At 35.4% G+C, this 20,195-nt stretch overlaps 1 protein-coding gene across 1 annotated transcript in view; it reads left to right on the plus strand.

The window, feature by feature from the left end:
• The window catches only part of HDAC9 (histone deacetylase 9), a 697,702-nt gene extending 684,287 nt beyond the window's left edge, over positions 1 to 13,415 (plus strand). Inside the window, 1 exon segment of the mRNA XM_074268892.1 lies at positions 7,252 to 13,415. Coding sequence (XP_074124993.1) covers positions 7,252 to 7,291 — 40 coding nt within the window. The 3' untranslated portion in view covers positions 7,292 to 13,415.
• The last annotated feature ends 6,780 nt before the right edge of the window (positions 13,416 to 20,195 follow it).

Genomic DNA, 20,195 nt, shown 5'->3' on the forward strand with positions numbered 1-20,195 from the left:
TAGTACCAGTATCTCATTAGATCCTCACAACAAGTTTAGGACATAAATTCTGTTGTTGTTCCTACTTTACAGATAAAAAAAAAACTGATAGAGATGAATAATTTCCTCAGGGTCACACAGCTAATAAGTATCTGAGGTCTATTTGGACTTAGTTTCTAATCTAGTTCTATCACACTTGCCTAAGGTGGATATGGTAGCGGTCTTCAAATCTCTAAAAGGCGACTTATTTGGACTCAGAAGACAGAATCAGCTACAATGAATAGAGATAGCAAAGAAGTCCATTTAGGCTAGATGTCAGAAAAGAGTTATGAACAAGAATAGTGCAAGAGGGAATGATCACCCTGGATCTTTCCATTGAAGTCTTCAAGCAGAGCATAGTTGACTTCTTTGGGACTCCACAAATGCTAAAACATGGCAGGGATTCCTTTTAAGAGTTGAAATTAATGTCTATTGAAATCTCTTCTAATTTTCAGATTTTATTGTCTTCAATTCTGTGATTTTTCTGTGCTATCCTTTGAAGAATGGCTTTTGATGGGAATCATAGATGATCCCATTTTTCATTGTAATTAAAATGAATAATGATGGTAGCAGTCTTATTTAATTTCAACAAATAAGCATTTTTGAATTTCACAAATACAAAAAAATTATTATTTCCATATACAATGAAGAACAGAAAAAATCCTTAACAAATGGATATGGAATGACTGACAATTGATTCAACTTAATTTTGTTCAAAAGATCTCAATTTCAACATTATAATACTAACTCTGCCCTGTTTATCTCTTTCCTTGACTTTTTTCTTTTCACTTTTGTATTTTAATTGTTTTATGGATGTACTTTTTCTTTATTCTCACCCATAACTGTTTCTACTTCCTGACACTCCCTTTCAGCTTTCTCCAATTTTCCGAATAAAGGTCCTCCTTTAAAGCAAATATGTTTAACTAAATAAGCAATACAAATTGATATATTGGGTATGTCTAACAATTAATGTGCTATTTTGCATCTCTAGTCCTCTGTTTCAAGAAATAAGAAGTATACTTCATCATTGGGAATCATTATTGGACATCATATTGATAAAGTTTTTCAGTCTTTTTCAGTTGTTTTCCTTTCTATTTTTGTAGTCATTTAGAAATTTGTTCTACTAATTATTTTCATTCACTTTACATCAATTTCTACAAGTTTCCCCAGGTTCCTTTCAATTTATCCCATTGTCTTTTCTTATTTTGTAAGAATATTTCATTATATACCATCATTTGCTCAGCCATTTTCTAATTAATGGACATCTATTTTGTTTCCAGTTCATTGTTAAAGCAAAAGATGTGGCTTTGGTATGTGAATATATAGTCATTTCCCTCTATTTTTGCTCTTTTGTGGTCATATGCCTAGTATTTGTGTTGCCAGGTCAAGCATTTATTAAGCTCCTACTGTGGGCAGTCCTTGTTTGAGGCAATGGGCATATGGAGACAAGAATAAGAAAGTCAGGAAGGTAAGCTTCCCAAAGCATTAATAACCATGACTTATTATCCTCTTTTTGCTTCTGTGAGGATATAATAATTGTTATTAAAAGCAAATGCACTTAAAGTTCCTAGGAAAAAAAGACAGGGTTAAAAAACATAATCCTTTAGAGAGCTGTATCTATAAGAATTGAGCACGGTTTTCTACAGAGAATAGTAGCACTTACAATTAAAATTAGTTTTGCCCTGCTATCACTGCAAAGCTATATTTTTCTAATCCAACAAAATCCACTATGAAAATGTTATAAACTTTTTTCATGGCAGTATTGAGATCGCCTGGATTATATGTAAAATATGGCCAATCTTATGACAGCCTAGGAACAGGGAAAACCATTACAACTCTCTTCTCCTTCAATTAACTCTAGGTGATGTATTTGCTATAAGGGTTCTCCTTCCTGATCCACCATCATACCCAATCCCATTGCCTAGTTTTTTTCAGACTATTTGGTTTCTTCATGTCTGTGGATGGGCATAAAGTGTTTTGGGGTTAAATTTAGCTCTAAAAAATATGTCATGTTTTACACAAAACTGTAAAGTTCTGTGGTCTTGATGTGATGTGATGTAATGATATGAGAGGCTGAATGCTGACTCAGGAGTTTGAATCCTAAGTCTAACACTTACCATTGGTGTGATCTTAGCCAAGGGGCTTTACTTCTTTGTCAAGTCCCTTATTTGCAAAATGGAGATAAAAACATCTACAGTATTTGCCTCCAAAAGCAGTTGTCTTGCTCAAATTAGTTAATTTTATAAAGAATTTTGTGAATAATAAACACAATATAAAGGGATTTATTATTATTTATCCAACAATTTATTTATATCCAACAATTTATATTCAGAGATTAATATTGGAAATACATTGAAGGTAGAATCACTATTACAGTGAGTTTCCAAATCACTTTATTTTCCATTCACCCTTCTGTTATCTTCTTATTATTTATTTGTATTAACCACTTCCTTCCTTTACTTTCATTAGGGGATGCATGTCTTGCTATGCCTTTCATTGATAATCCCCAACTCCCAAGGACTAGGGATCAGGATGAAATTAAAGAATGTATCTTCCTGGTTCTACCCATCTTCGATGCTCTTACTTTATGCCAAAATTCTGCATACTTTATGCCAAAATTCTGCATTAGCATGGGAAGCTCTGTTTCCAATATCTAAAAGAGTACAAACAAATCAGCAAGACCTCCATATCTCTTTTCTTAGCATGTTAATTGAGTTTCAGAGAAAAAAAAACACAAGAAATCAAGTTAGGACAGAAAACCAAGCCCCTACCACTACCAATCAGTTTGGAGACATGTGACCATTTTCTACCACATCTGCTCATCCACTATACCACAAACCTCATGAAAAATAACCAGGCTGTATAGTAGACCAGCAGCACCAGATATATGCAAAAGGTGGCTTAAATATCTTCACTTCCATGATGCAGATGAAGCCCCAGATCATCTCATATATATGACCCTTACTGTATTTCCATACCTCTTGCTAACACTGTTTTCCTTTCCTTTTCATATGTTCTGTTTATAAACTACTGTTCTTAACCTGAAGAGACCAAGAAATCTCTACACATTTGTAATGTAAATTATTTTTCAGGAACAACAGGTTGCTTTGATTGTCAAAATACGAACATTTTGTTTATAATTTGAAACCCCATGCAACTTGGCCCCAATGTCTCTTTATAGCTATATTTTGTACCACTTATCTATGCTTCTAACAGAATTTTGTCTTGCTGTTTTCCATCACCTATCTTGCTTTGAACAGACTGTACACCATTTCACACTTCCATACCTTATTATACTAAGCATTTTTCCAGGCTCAACTCAAGTCTCCATCTTCTCCATGAGGTCCTGACTCCACTCAATCATTATTGCTCCTCCCTGATTTGCTTTTGTTCTATTTGTACTAACCCTTTGATTTTACTGGGGTGTGAAACTTCTGGTATGATATTTGTCCATAAACACTCTGTAAGACATAATCTTAAAGAGTTCCCAAAGGTATCAGAAGTTGTAGTGGGACCTGGGCTTATTGACCCTAAAACTGACCTCTTTCTATGATGTCATGATACAAGATTTATCTGGTTTGTACTCTGCATAACCCAGTTCAAGTGAAGAATGGGGTAAGATCAGGATGGAAGGTAGTGTCTGAAATGTGTCTTAAAGGAAGACACAGATTCTAAGAGGTGGAGGTAAAAATGGAGTGCCTTCAACAAATGGGGAAAATGACAGCACAAAGACAAAAAAACTATGAAATGAAGTATTACGTGTGAAGAATAGGATTGCGGTTTGGTAAGGAATAAGCAGTAATGGGACAAGAGTAAAGGGATTTGAAAATAGATTTTCAAATTGCCCTTTCAAATTGACTAACATTAGGTTGAAATTGGGAAGGGAATAAAGTGAAGTAAAAGCAGAGGTAATGGCTTGAGAACTTCCTTTGCATTTATGAATGTCATATTATCTAATGTTATACAATAGCACTGCAAGGTGGGTAGAATTATCTTCATTTTATGCATTCGAGGAAAAGTGACTTCCTGACTCCAAGTTTCATATTTTACCCACCATGCTATTTAACTGTCTCAATGAGATCTGCAATCTTATTCATGTAGACATTCCCTAAAATGACAAAAGTCACCTCTTAGTCATTACTTTATCTTGAGTGACTCTTTTCCATGTTCCTCCGTATGTTCGCCATGTGCATAATTCAATATTTATAATGAATGGCAGCCTACTCACACCTGTCATTTGCTTCCCAATTGCCCTCGAAAATAAGAAAAACAAAACAAAACTGAACTTTATATAACCCACAATTCCCAATGCAAAAAAGCTACTTATTAAAAAAATATGCTTCTTATTTTCCTAAATTAGAACTTTCCATTCCAGGTATAAGAGACAGCTTTTAAAAAAAATAGATTCTCAATACCACACTATTTACTAAAAAAAAAAAAGTCTTTAGACTTCTAGTTCTTACCCTTAATTTTCTTTATATACATAGAAATATTCAGTGATTATTTTCTAGAATTCTATATGCAGTTTTTATGAAATTTTAAACTGAGATATATAATGTACATCCTTATCCTATCATCAAATCCTAGAAAAACACCTGTGAAAAATCCAGGCCACAATAATGGACAGAATCAGCTACACCCAGAAAAGGAATCCTGGGAAATGAGTGTAAACTGTTAGCATTTTCTGTTTTTCTCCCCAGGTTATTTTTACCTTCTGAATCCAATTTTTCCTTTGCAACAACAACAACAAAATTTGGCTCTGGACATATATATTGTACCTAGGATATATTATAAGATATTTAATATGTATGGGAATGCCTGCCATCTAGGGGAGAGGGTGGAGGGAAGGAGGGGAAAAATTCAGAACAGAAGGGAGTACAAGGGATAATGTAAAATTTACCTATGCATATGTACTGTCAAAAAATGTTATAATTATAAAATTAATTAAAAAAGAAAAAAGAAAATCCATGCCAGAAAATATGGGAAATATATTAATTAAATCCACCTATCAGTAATGGTACAGAAGTCCATTTGGGGCTTTGATAAATCTCTTCTCTCATCATAAGTTTTCAAGCTCAGAGGGACCTTTGAGATCATGTTGTCCTTTTTGGTCTAGTTCTAGCCTAGTTTTTCAGACTTATGACCCATAACTCCCCTTCATAAGTTGTTTTGATCCAATGAAACAAGCCTTCCTACTGTTTTCTATATTCATTACATTTTCCTTCTTTGTATATGCATGTGCAAAAGCCCATGACTTGTATTCAGTTACTTCTTATCTCGATCTCTCAGAACCACTAATTTTCTTAGAAAATCCACTTGGGCACTATATGTCTCCCTTCTCCTCTTAAAATGTTCATCCCCTACCAAGATCTTTGACTTGAGAACATCAAATATGGGTTTTTTTTGGTTTATAATTTATATTCACTAGCATGTATATATGTTTCTTCTGATAAAAATCATCTCCTTGGGGCAAAGATGGCTTTATTTTGGTCTTTGTTTTACCAATACCTAGCAAAATAGTAGAATGTAGTAGGTTCAAAATAAATGCTTTTGGATTCATTGATTAAAAGTCCAATATTCTCATTTTTCTAGATGAAAATTGGCATTTCAAAGAGTTTTAATGACTTTTCCAATGCCACAAAAACCATAACATCATATCTAGGGATGGAAAAACATTCGAGTAATGTAGTGCAACCATCTAATTTTACTGATGTGCAAACTGAGGCTCAAAAAGGTCAAGTAATATGTACAAGCTCACATAATTAATAAAGGGAAGACCTAAGATTTAAAACCAAAATTTTAAAGAATGAAGTATCCACCCATATCTATATTTGTATGTCTGTATATATGCATATGAGTACATATAATCTACCTGAAAAGAAGTAGCATGGAAAACTGGAAGGTGTTCAAGATTTGGAACCAAAGGACACAGGTTTAAATTCTTAAATTTTTCCAAGTACTAGCCAAATGCCGGTGAGCAAGACACCCAACCTGTTTTGACTTCAGTTTCCTCATCTGTAAATGAGAGGGTAGGACTCAGATGGCTTCTGAGGTTCCTTTCTCCTCAAACTCTCTGAGTCTAAGATTCTATGATCATCGAAACAAATAAACAAATTACCAGCAGCACTACCAATAATAATTATTTCACTTGATATGCTTTAATTTCTTCCTTTAAAAATATTCCAAGCTATAAAAGTGCCTACATAATCTGGAGATGTGTTCTAAGCCCCAATTTGAAAAATAAAATAAAATGAAATGTGCAAGATGGATGGAACAGAAGGGATAAGTTGGGCTGAAGGGCTGAGCAGTAGTTTAGTCTGAATAAGGGGCTGTGTGTGTTTGTAACTCTGTGTGTGGGCATATGTGTGTGAGAGAGCTCATGCGTACATGTGTGTTTCCTTATTTTTTTTCCTTTCTCTGTGCACATGTCAGCATTTCAGTTTATCAGGGGAATGCATGCATAACATTTTTAAGGAAGCATCTGCGGAGGCCTGAAGAAATTCCCTTCTCTTTGCCCCAGTTTCTACATCTCTCACAAAGTAGTCTTTGAAGCCCTTCCCCACCCCCCCAATGCCCCGCCTCTCCACCAGAGCTTTAGGATATGCAAGTCAAATATTGGGTTGAAAATCTGAAGCGCTTGCATTTGGTTTTCACCGAATGGCTAAGGCCCGAGATGCTGCCTAATAAAACCAGATAAACCCTAGAGATGATTTCTAGTCCAAATTCTGAGTGCTTTGCCGTGATTTGCTAATCAAATTCAGAATCTGATTTGAAGGGCCGCGGGCAGTCCGCCAATCCAGTCATGAAAAACCAGAAGCACAAGGCCTCACGTGAGGAACCCCCACTTCCAGACCCAGTGAGCCGCTCTCATCTTTCGAATCAGAAAAGCTTGTGAATGAATGTCCCTCCAGTAGGATACTATCATTATTTTTTTAATTAACATCTTTGACTCTCCGAGATAGAAACCATGAGCTTTTCTGAAGCGAGAGTTATAAAATATTCTGACATGTTTTAATATAAACAGGAATGTTTGCCGTGATTGCCGGGATCGAGAATGTTTTTCCACTTGACATGTGTTTATACTTCCTAGGAAAGAAACTCTATTTATGGATAGCTGAATAGCACAAATAAACATCAGAGAGAGCTGAAAAATCAGTTTTGATTATGCATGAAAATCTACCATGTCATTGTGTACTCCTCGGCCCTCTTCTGATTGCCTGTTTATTTTTACAGACCTGCTGGCGAGCCCATGGATGAAGATCCAGCCCTGTGAAGTGCCAAGTTCCCCCTCCCTGGTATTTCCTGTGTGTGACATCATTGTGTATCTCCCCACCCCCAACCCCCAACCAAGCACCCTCAGACATGTCTTGTCTGCTGCCTGGGTGGCACACATCGAATGGAATATAAACACTGGGCACAGAGCACACACAGCAACTTCACTTGTCCCCTGGCCGGACTTGAAAGGGCCCGAAAGATTCCTCCAGTGTAACCACTCTGACTCTAAAGTTACAGGCGACGGTCCTGAGAGGGATGGCTGGCCTCCAACATGTGGGCTCTAAATGTGCTGGGCAACCCGGGGCAGAGGAGAAAAGGGCCTGGGCTAGCCCACGGACTTGGCACTCTCCACATTATAGAGACGGGGATAGCCCTAACGGCATTCTTTCAGACATGCTGAATTGGTTTCGATGGGCTAATTTTTTTCACATGGTTTTAAATTGTGTACAGGATTTGTTTTCAACTCTGAGCAAACAAGATAACATATTGTACCTTTGTTTTTACACCCTCGCAAATTCTAGCAAGTGAGAGGTCAAAATTTTAGAGAAATGGGGTGAGGGCATTTTTAGTCTGAAAGCCAAGTGCTTCCTCCTTCAAAATCTAGATCCCCAAGGCGGTGGCGTTGTGGTAGGGCGCAATTTGGGATTTTCTTTTTTGATTATGTATGAAAAAGAAAATGTTTTTGGAAAATGGAATCTCTGTTTCACTCATATCCCACTCGAGGTTCTCACAGATGGCAGGGCTCTGGTTTCTTTGGTGGCTGGAAGCTTCTTCCCATTTCTTAAGAATCCCTCATTCTTCCAATGACAATCCTTTGGAGTCTCTGGTCCACAGGGACTCCCATTTCCTTTGAAAAGAATAATTTTTCTAAGATGCCCATACTTTGCTCCACAAGTTTTGCTGAGCCCACATATTTCTAGCTGGCTGAGTTTTCCCCATACGAGCACCTTTGTGGCTCAGATGTTTCTTAAATTACGTTTCTACTTTAAGATAATTATGGGGCTTGATTATTGTATTGTTGTCTCATATTAAAGTCCATAGGTTGAGCATTATTTATGAAACTTGGGAGGATTTAGATGAGAGATTAGTTTTTTTTTTAATCATTGAAATGTGTCATTATTTACAAAATAGCATCAGCTACTTGATTTCATATTGGTTAGTATTAACTGAGGGCTGTGCCTTTAACCAGTAGTGGACCCTTGACCTTTCCACATGTTGCCTTATGGTCAGAAGATTTAAAAAAAAATTGGAAATTCATTTTCTGAGTTCAAAATCAACTCATATTGTGACACAGAGGGTAAGTTTTCTTTTTCAGTATTCTATTTTCATGGGCAGCTCTATCACCTAAAACATCTGAAAAGAAATATTACCATCCAGGATTCTTCTTGCTGTATTTAATACCGAGCATTGCTTTGGAAACCTATTGGTATTCTTTTTGTTAAATATATATTTTCCTAACTCAAAGGATATATTAAAGCAATAAGTGAAGATTGTCATGCTTTTATTCAGAAATCGAAAAGGAACCTTAATTTAAACAAGGTTTGAGGGAAGGCCATGCTCTGAAAGATATGCAGCAATGTGGTTTGAGTTAGAGAGGGCTCAAACCTGTAAATCAAAGATGAAAGGTTTCACTCAAGGAGAATTATATAACTCTCTTTTGTTATAGTCAGACTCTATTTTTCATGTGTTGGTGTGGGGTTTTTTTAGGATTACTATTTTAATTTTAAAGACTTTTATTACATATACAAAAACTGCCGGATACTTGGTTTAACATCTTAGAAATCCGAGCCATCCTTTGAAATGGGGTAATCTGAAAGGGAATGCAGCTCTGCATTAGGGAAAAATGGATTTATATTTTTGGGAAGGGGAAGGTTAATATGGATTCATCACGTTGATTACATTTTTGTAAATTTCCTCCCAAGTTTTCACGGAAAACTCATGACACCCTTCTTGCTCATCAGTTGCAGTTAATTCCCAGTTATCACTTCAAGAAATGCATTTTTAAGAGACTTGGGCAGCTAGGCCTGTGGCTTGAAAAGATCATTTTCCTGTCACATTGTTTAACAATTTTACATCATGTTTTAATTGGAAACATAATTGTATTTCTTTAAAATTAACTTGAAACTGCAAAATTCTATGATCTATCTTCTGTCCCTACCAGACCTTGTATTTTTTCATGAGAATGAAGAAAAAAAGAAGTTTTGACAACCTCCTGTAAATTAACTGGTTTGCGGATTGATGGTCCATTATTGCAGGTTGGCAAATCCAAGCCTCGGCCGTCCAAATCATGGTGCATTCAAAAATGAATCATCCGTTGGCCTTGAGAGGAGGCATTCACTGGCCCAGAGTTGGGGTCTGTGCGATTCAGGGACAAGCAGAGAGATTCTGTAGAAGACTGATCATGGCTGAATGTATTTCTGAGCCCAGAGCATCACTGTATTGTATACCATTATACCATTAAAAGAATGGCTGCCTTGAGGGATAGGATAGAGGTTTTGGGAGAATATCAACACTTCTGAAACCCACCAGAAATGGTGGAAAGTCACTTTCACTTGCTAGTGTGTACTTCACACAATCATATCATCATTGTTATTATTATTACTAGTTTCCCAAAGGAGGCTATTCTATATATTTTTTTCCTTTTTTTTTTTTTTTTCCTGAGGCTGGGATTAAGTGACTTGCCCAGGATTTGTTAAGGGTCTGAGACCAGATTTGAACTCGGTTCCTCCTGAATTCAAGACTAGTGCTCTATCCACTGCACCACTTAGCTGCCCCCCAAAGGAGGCTATTCTAACTCCTCTCTCTCTGAGTAAATTTCTCCCCTCTTGGTTTGTCAATAATCAGCCTAATTCTGATGGACTCTGTTCAACACATGAAGTAAAATGTCTGCACACACACAGCCATGTACACATACATATTGTAACATACTCACCCTGGGAGTGAAGCTTTAGAAATCATCAGAAATTAATAAACTGATAAACCACTTAATTTTTTAACTTAAAAAAAAACTCTACAGTGCTCAGATCTTCTATTGTCAAATATAAAAAAAAACAATTTTCCAAATATGCCAGGCCTTTTTAATGTGAAAATCGCATTGAAGGGCATAGTACCGAGAAATGTACTTGATGTGAAAATTGTAAATGTTTTGTGATTGTTGTTGTTATTGTTGTTGTTCACAATGAAGCTTATGTATATGTGTGTGTAAATTTTAAATGATATGGTTCAATCAAAGAAGAGATATTTAATGGATTTGAAGCAAATAATAGAACAGAATGAGATCGTATGCTAAGCCATAGGCCAAGAGAATATAGATTTGAAGCTAAAGGGAATCTTAGAGGCTATGTTGTCTAATACTCCTTCCATCTTTTTAGAGCAAGAAACTGAGGCCCAGAGATCAAGGAGTATGCACAAGGTCTTACAGGTAAGAAGATGCAGAGCCAGGATTCCAAAGTAGGGCTCCTAAGACCAATGGAGTTGAACATCTACCACCCAGCAGATTTTTGTAAAGACTTTCCGGTCCCACATCTATAATGATCAGGAGCTAGACTCAAGCTCTCATTTTTCTCACTATTTCACACATGCCCTTGTTCACATCTCTGTCATATCTAGGACATGATGACCTTTGGATTTTACCTTCATATCATCCAGAACACAGGAACTAGATGGAACCGAAAAAATTCTTGCTAACTTACTTGCTGAATCAATAAATGAATGGACTTGAAATGAGGATGCCTTCTAACACTAAATGCTCAGGAAGATGGAAGATGGGCTCTTCTGGGTCCTTCTAACCACTTCTCTAAGAGCATAGCAAAGCTTTCTTTCCTAAAGTCAATCATAAAGATTGATCAAATTAACTTATCTCTTTACAGAATCTATATGGAAATAAAAGCAAAAATGCCCACAATAAAAACCTGGGTCAGAATTTCTCTTAAATGGTCTTCTCGGACCTGTTGTTCTAGCATTACTACTTGGGAAATTTTCTTAATCATTATGAATTTCTTATTAATTTCCCTTTGAAGTTTTCATGTGGTTGTCATTATTTGAACAATGTTAGATTTCTAATAACCTAAAATACGATAACCCAAAAGGTTACTAACTGGAAGAGGATTCTCTCCAAGTTCGGAAACCAGCCATTCTTCCATAGAAAGCTTTATCCCAGAAAGCAGCATCTCTTTTTGCATTCCTCTGCTGCCTAAAGAATGAAATCATTTGGCCCTGCAGAGAATGTGGGTGAAAAAGAGGGGAAAGCGAGGGGAGGAACACACCTGTTGAGCAGTTTTCATAAAGAAGGCATTTTCATATCCCAAAGAAATGGAAACCAGATGAGTTGTCCTGCCTATTTGAGAAATGAAGGGCTCTCATCGTTGTCATCATTATCATTAGTGTCATCATCATCAGTTGGCTATAGAGCTCCCCTATGGGATGATGAGCCCTGATGAGGATTCATTCTTGTTTCCATCATGCTTTCTGAAGAATGGCACTGTCCCTATCATTGTCTTCACCTTCCTAGAATACAATACAACAAATTGATAGAGTGCCGGACCTCTGCTAGATACAAGGGATTCAAAGATAAAAAAAGAAATTGCCCTCCTGTCCTCAAGGAGCTTATTTATTTTTCATTCATCATAATTGCTCATCAAGCTGAAATGAATGAAAAAATACTGAAAAGTAGTTTCCACCAGACAACAGTTTACAATTTCAGACATAAAGGGCACTGTTAGCCCTTGGCTAGAGATAGTCAAGAGAGGGAGCCCGGGATGGGTGCTGAAATTTTATTGAGATAGAGAGGTCTAACACGAAGCATCCCTTGATTCTCTCTACCAGTGGAGGAAAGCACATCTTGGGCGATTTATTCTCTTAAAAGAGTTGTCCAGTGTCCTGAGTTGTTGGACTTATTCTGAGGCCCATTTGTTAATATCTAATGGTATAAAAACTATTAGGCTACAAAGTACAGAAGGAAATACTTAAATTCATCCTTCTAAGAGCTGAAAATTTATGGTGTGCATACTATACTAAGAGATGCCTATGTACCTAACAAAGCACAAATTTGAAATATTAATGAATATACAAATGAGACTACAGATGGATATATAGAATAAATAAATATGTGTAAATATACATGTTAAAGAGAGAAGAAGAGAGAGAGAAAGAGAAGAGAGACAGAGAGAGAAGAAAAGAGAGAGAGAGAGAGAGAGAGAGAGAGAGAGAGAGAGAGAGAGAGAGAGAGAGAGAGAGAGGGGGGGAGTGTATGTGTACTGGAATGACATAGTGATTATAAAGCAGTCTCTAAGCTAGAAGATTTGGATTTAAGTTACTTCTTTAACACCAATGGTTGTATAGCCCTAAATAAATAATCTAGCATTTTAGTGCTTTGGGCAGTTCTCTAAGACTATTAGTCCTGGAAAGAGTGACAACTTTATTTAATAAAGTGATTTTACTTCTCTGTGAATACCTTATAGGCTAAATCACAGAAACTATCTTCTATCTAATCAAAGGGCAAAATGATTCTTATTACTCTCATAATAATATAGTTCCTGGCACATAGTAGCACTTAATAAATGTTTATTGACAAATTGCCATGATTTAAAGTTCTACACAGGGTTTTGTCAACCTGTAACTCAATGGGATTTCTGGAATTTCTGGCTCAGTGACCCAATTAAAGTGTCTTTTCTCTTTTGCTGTTTACTCTGTTTCTGTGATGAAACCAATTTGTTATCCTTGGCATATAATTGGATTGGGCCTTGGTTGGCTTACCTAGCTCTAGTAATGACCTGTCCTTTACAGCTGCTGAGAAAAATATGCATTACTAAATCTTTTCTGAAGATCCTGCAGTCATGAGCTTGTCTCACATTTGCAGAACTGGTCTGGAATCAAGGATTGATATGTACACTATCAGATTTATACTGCTAAACACACTTCTAGCTTGTTCTTGTTTGTGATACCTTTTTTTATCTGTAGGCATCCACTGGAAAATCCACTGGTGTGATCCCAAACATTACTGATAATTGATACTTAGTCTGTAGAATATTGTCAAATTTATCCACTGCATAGGTTATTTTTAAAAATTCTTTTTGTCCTGTATTTTGTATCATCCTTTAACTCCACTGTTGTCCTGGTATGAATAAAAGCAATTTGAAATGAAGCTTCTATTCTGCTCCATTTATTTATTTTATTTTATTCTGAACTTAAGAAATAAGACAAGCATTTTCATAACAATGTAGAATAGAAAATAATAATTGCATGTGAAACTGCAAGTCTATTTTATGCAATTTGCTATTTCTTTTAATAATAAAGTGATCATGTAACTTTCTTTTTTCCCTTCATTTTCTTCCTTCCCCTCTTACTCTAATGATGGCTACCATTAGACATAAATATGTGTATGTATGCATGTGCATATATATACAAAATATATATAGATATGTAAAATCATTATATACATCTATTTATCAGTTCTTTCTCTGGATCATGGTAGCATCTTTCTTCATAGGTCCTTAAAAGTTAATTTGGGTATTTATAATAGTTAAAATGACTTAATCATTCAAAGTTATTATTATAACAATATTACTATTACTATATATGACATTCTCTTGCTTCTGCTCATTATTTTAAGATCATCAATCTCATCATTTCTTATAGTTCTGCACTACAACAATCAACTGAGGAATGGTTAAACAAGTTCTGTTTATATGTATACTAACTGATTAATATATCTTAAAGAAATTGAAAGAACTCATGATTCTAGGATGATTTTTGTTGTACACAGAAACAAGAACCCGTCTTAGGACAGATAAGTGGCACAGTGGATAGAGTACTTGGTCTTGAAGGTCTGAATTCAAATGACCAGCTATGTGACCCTGGGCCAGTCATTTAACATTTATTTGTCTCAGTTTCCTTAATTGCAAAATAGGAATAATAATAGCAATACTCTCTAAGAGCTATTATGTGAGAATTAAATATTATTTGCAATAAATATTATTAAGAATGCTTTGCATAGGGGAGAAGGAGGGGAAAAATTAGAACAAAAGGTTTGGCAATTGTCAATGTTGTAAAATTACCCATGCATATATATAGTAAATAAAAACTATTAAATAAAAAAGTATCAGTAAAAAAAAGAAAATAAAGGAAAAGTCAGCTAAAAGAAAGAATGCTTTGCATATAGATGTTTTATAAGTGCAATTCATTTTAAAAAAATTATCTTTGTTAATACATAAAACTATAAAGGATCTGTACATTTTTGTCAGTGTGAGAAATTCCTCCATTTTACCTCATGCCATCAACATAATTCCCAATTTAATGATGGCTTAATAGATAAATTCTGGGTAATGACCTAAAGAGAAGCTGGATCCTGTCAGGGGTACCCAAGATACATTCTGGTGCTTACAAACTGTGTCTCCCTGGGCAATTCCCTAGGATGACTTTGTATACAGCAATCTGCTCCTAGAAGCACAAATATTCCCTAGTAGGACTGTTTGTGAATTTTAGGTCGTCACCCAGATGGAGTTTTCAGCTTGGAAATTCAAAATATGTGTTAGACTGAGTCAAGTGAAGCCAAAAAACATTTACTGTGTCAGATGCTATGTAAAGGGATGGGAATACAAAGGTAGACTTTTTTAAAAAATCCTACTCAGAAACTTCCAACACTTGACAAGTCTGATTAAGAAAAACTGTTTAGACTTGCTGCTGACTTTTGGCCCTCTCATATTTCCAATTCATTTTGAGTTAGACAATATTACTGTCTTCTATGCATAATCAAATCCATTGTTCATTGGAAGAGATTTCTAAACTATATGGAAAATAATGTGTGAGTCTTAATGTCTATTTCCAATTCATCTCAGCTCTGTGGAATAGAGTGAAGGCAAATTAAAGAAGAGAAGAATATAGCAATCCAAAGTAAAGAGGCAGCCATTAGAGAAGGCAGGGGATAACCATTGGCATATATAAATGTTCCCTTGATAACCTCATAGACTCGCAAGTTGTAGTCTGTTGAGTAAGCCTGTGTTGAGTAAGCCCATCCTTATCCCCCCACAGGGGATTGAAGTCATCTGGCCTGACATACTTTAACAAGAAATCTCTCGACAATGTATCAAACAATTGGAAATCCAATTTTTGCTTGAAGTTATTTTGGTAGGAGAGAGAGATTTACAGCTACATTGTTTGTACCATTTCTGAATCACATGTCCAGGGCAAAAAGGAGCTCTTATGGTTGGAAGGGATCAGAGGAACTGAGGACCAATAATTCTTTTCTCCTATGGGAGCAGGGGCTATGAGGAGCAGTAACATATTGATCACAAGGAAGAAGAAGGAGCACTGTTACTTTTGTCACAAAAAAATAAGGGATCATGAGGAGCAGCAAACCTTGCTATTTAAAGGGATGAGAGGCCCTTCCTTGGAAAGGACCAGTACACAATCTAGAAGAACTGTATTCATGTCTCTTCCCAGAACACACTACCTTGGAAGTAGTGAAAAGTTGTTTTACAACAGCAATGTGTAAAATACTGAAGTGACTCGCCCTCAGGTAAAAAGAATCCAACTTTTAACCTATAGTTCAAAGTCAAGAAATAGGCAGGAAAAATGAGCTACCTTGCTCCGCCCTCCCCCCCCCAAAAAAAAAAAAAACATTTTTGGAGATAAAAGACTACTATTGTGAGTGAAAAGATCAAAACACAAATTCAGAAGACAACCATATCAGAAAAAAAAAGCTACAAGGAAAGTTTCAAAATAAATCTGAATTGGACATAAGCATAACAAGAATTTTTAGAAGAGCTAAAACCTATTTTTAAACAATCAAATAAGGGTAATAGAGGGGGAAAATGAGGGAAAAAAATGAACATTTTGGGGTAGCTAGGTGGTGAAGTGGATAAAGCATTAGCCCTGAAGTCAGGAGGATCTAAGTTCTAACCTGACCTCAGGCACTTAACCCTTCCTAACTGTTTGTTTGATTCTGGACAAGTCACTTAACTCCAATTGCCTCAGCAAATAACTAAAAAATAAATAAAATAAAATGAGCAATGAAAGAAATTTTTGAAAAGATAATTCTTTGTTTTTAATGAAGATCAATGACATTATTTGAATGATATCTTGACTTAGTCATGAGTTGAGTTTAAGCGAAACAAAGTTGAAAATATTCATGAGTTTCACTCTCTTCCAGATGTATTGACATTCAATAACAAGACAAAATCAGACTGAGTAACAATCGTCTAAGATTCAGTGGTTGATCTTGACATCTTTGATGTCTTTCAAAGTTCTAAGATTCAAAAAGGACAATTAGCAGCTTAGTGTGTGTGTGTGTGTATGTATGTGTGTGTAATGTGAATATGTCTATATATACATATATATATACATGTTTGTGTATCTGTAGACACACATATGTATACATATACATATAAGCACCACAAGAAAAGAGAACCTTCAAAAACAAAGGGGTTATAAAACTTTGTTAAGAAAAATAAATCTTTTAAAACTCAAATTGACTAAATTATGGGTAGTCAAAACCTCAGTGAAGAAAATATTTTAAAATTAGAATTGAGCAAGTAGAAGCTAAAGATTCCATAAGACATCAAGAAACAATAAAACAAAAATTTTAAAACACGGAAAAATGGAAGAAAATGTTAAGTATCACATTGAAAATAAAACAATTGCATGAAAAAATACATTAAGGAGAGATAATTTAAGAATTATTGAACTGTCTGAAAGCCCCAATCAAAGAAAGAGTCTAGACATCATATTTCAAAAAAAATCAACAAGAAAAAATTGCCTTGATATCCTAGAATCAGTCAGGTCTAATTTAGATGAACTGATGCAAAGTGAAGTGAATAGAACCATTAAAACATTGTAGCTCTAAAAGTAATCTTATGATGATGAACAATTGTGAAAGACTAAGCAATTTTAATCCATATAATCATATAGGACATGCTAACACCTCTACAGAGAGAACTGATCAACACAAAGTACAAATTGATGGATACTTTTGTAAACTTTCTTTTTCTTGCTCTCATGTGTGTTTAGTCATGTGCTCTCATGACTAATGTGGAAATAAGCTTTTCATTGTTTCACCCATATAATTGATATCATATTGCTTGTTTTCTCAATGGGTGAAGGAGAAGGGAAAGGGAGAAAATTTGGAAATCAATTTTTTTAAAGATGTATATAAAAATAAAATTTACAGTGTTGAAAAAACCTTAGCTCAGTCACCTCCAACACAAAGTAATTCTTTTCCCAATGCCCTCAATTGTTAATTTCTCCTAACTCCCAAGTTATTTCTATATAACTCATACTTATATGTTATTTTATTTTTCCACTTGATAGTAGAATGTTAGCTCCTTGAAGCAGGAAGTGCTTCCTTTATATCTTCATTTCCTCAACACTTACATAGAACGTTAGGGGCAAATTTGTGATCATACAACTTGAGGAAATTCCAGATAACTACTGATAAATATGGGCAACTGAAGTGTGATCTTAGGTGCCCAGGATATTGAAAGTTCAAGGGACTTACCAAGTCTCTTCAATCATTATATACCAGTAGGAGAAGCTTGGTCTTTTGGCTTAGAAGATCACCTTAATATCCACTATGCAACACTGCCTCCTAACACCTAGTAGTGCTTAATAAATGCTTTTTGAATTAATGTTTTTTTTAACTAATAGAGAAAACAGGGGATCATATCAACATTCATATCTCCTAAACAATACCCCTTAAAATTACACTAGATCTAAACTATTATGAAATCAACTCCTCTTGTTTTGATCCACTTTAAATTCCAAGGAAAATAAATAAGAAATATATATATTTTCTTTTATCTCCCTGTTAAAGTGCCTTTAACTCTCAAGGATGAAAGATGATGGGGAGAAACAAAACATAACCGATATAACTCATGGCTCACAAGTAAAGCTCTGGGCTTTGCACAGACTGGGCTCAATTGTGGCCCTCTCCTTTTATTTATACTGTGAACCCATTCAACATTTCCCTTATTAACATCAGGATTTATTTTATATTTAAGTCAACACAACAAAAGGAAAAATAGTATTGTATTCAACACCCCTGAAATTACTAATCCCAACAAGGCATCTAATATAGACTAGGTGTGAACCAATAAAAATGCATTCTCCATCCTTCTTTAATGAGACTCAGTTTCTCAATACATAGAAGCTCTTATTTTTGGTGGATCTCCTATGTCAGGGGGGAGAGAACTTAGGTTTTCAGAGAATTATTAACGTCAATCTTGTTTCCTGTGAGTTATACCTCTTTGTGAATGCATATGTCCTCTTGACTTAAAGCAAAAATAAGAATGCTTTCTCTTATCAAATAAAGATATTTTCTTCTAAGCTAACCTGTGCATTTAAAAAAATTAAAAATATTATTCCCATTTTAGTGATAAGAAGAGTAAGACTAAAAAATAAGTAATTTTCAATGAATAGTTGTGATTATACCTCTCATAATTCTTTCCCCTCTTGTTTGTAAATACAAACTAAATTTAATATTTTCTGAATAATTATTTAATATCTTTGGGGGAGGGAGAAAGTATGTAAATGTGTGTCTTGTCTATGGAAATGAAAGTCTGGTGAAAGTTTTCCCAGTTAGTGGAAAATATGTAATCCCTTAGAATCATTATGATTTGCTTCAGTCACCCACCCAGATTCTCTGAAGTAATGAAGGGTTAGCCCAGAGACACACAAGAGTCTTGGACTGAATTTCTGAAGTTTGAGGGTTGTTATTTTGCTTTAATATGTTAAATATGGGATGCTTTCCTCCAACCATTTGATGAACAAATGTTACCAGAAGAAAACCTGTAGCCTTCATCAACCAAAACAATGAAAGCCAGCTTCTTTCCAAATGAAAGTACATAGAAGAAAAATAGCAGACGTCCTTGTGGTCAGGGAAGTCTGGCTTCCAAAGCACAATGGTTATTTAGGACATGTCTTCAAATCTAGGGTCAGTCCTTCCAGAAGTCTTTTATCTCCAATTCAGATTTTGAAACTGCACCTTGTGCCGTAAATGTGCAAAAGTGTGCAAAGGACTTATTCATTCAACAAACATTTATTTGAAACTTACTGTATGACATTTGGGATCCAAAATCAAAATGAAGTAGCCTCGTGCTCAAGATGCTTATATTTGTTAGGCAGAGAGAGATGGTGTATATGTAGATTAATAAATGTAAAATATATAAAAAGCAATTTCATAGGAGGAGGGAGTACAATGGCAATTGGGGAATCGATATAGGCAAGCAGTTGATGCCTGAAAAAAAAAGTATTGATAGAAAAAAGGAAGTTCATGGAATGGAGCAAGAAAAAATTAGATTGTATACAATGGAGATGATCTATAGAAAGGTTCAGAGATGGGAGATGAAATGTCCAATAATGGAAACAAGATTGGATTGGAATCCTGCAAATTAATCCCACCTCTGCCACTAGGAACTCCAGAACTTCAGGTGGATGCTGAAAACTCATTAGTGAGAACTCTAAACAACTGGTTTTCATTCCTCTCCCAGCTGTACCTCTTATTTTCTAGACTTTATACCCTGCCCTTCTTTGGGTACCTCCATCCAGGTCAGACTCACCTTTTGTAACTTTACCTAATTAGAATGGAACACTCTCTCCATCCCCACCCCTTGTATTTATAGATCTGACACCTAACAAAGTTTCTGGAACATCATAAGTCCTAATGAATGCTCTTATTGATTATTATCGACTTCACCTGCTTAGAGCCTCAGTTTTCCCATCTATAAAATGAGCCATGAGCCAAAATGGTTTCTAGAGTCCTTTTAGCTCTAAGATCCTTTTCTTTTATGCAAATTAAAAGCTTCTTCCTATCCTGTGGTCTCCCTTTTACTCTCCATATGGATTTGCATTGTACAAACTCTGAGGACCCATTTTTAAGTAGGGTTACAAGAGGCCACAGCTTTCATAAA

Source organism: Sminthopsis crassicaudata, chromosome 5 (genome assembly GCF_048593235.1).
Source record: "Sminthopsis crassicaudata isolate SCR6 chromosome 5, ASM4859323v1, whole genome shotgun sequence".
NCBI lineage: Eukaryota > Metazoa > Chordata > Mammalia > Dasyuromorphia > Dasyuridae > Sminthopsis > Sminthopsis crassicaudata.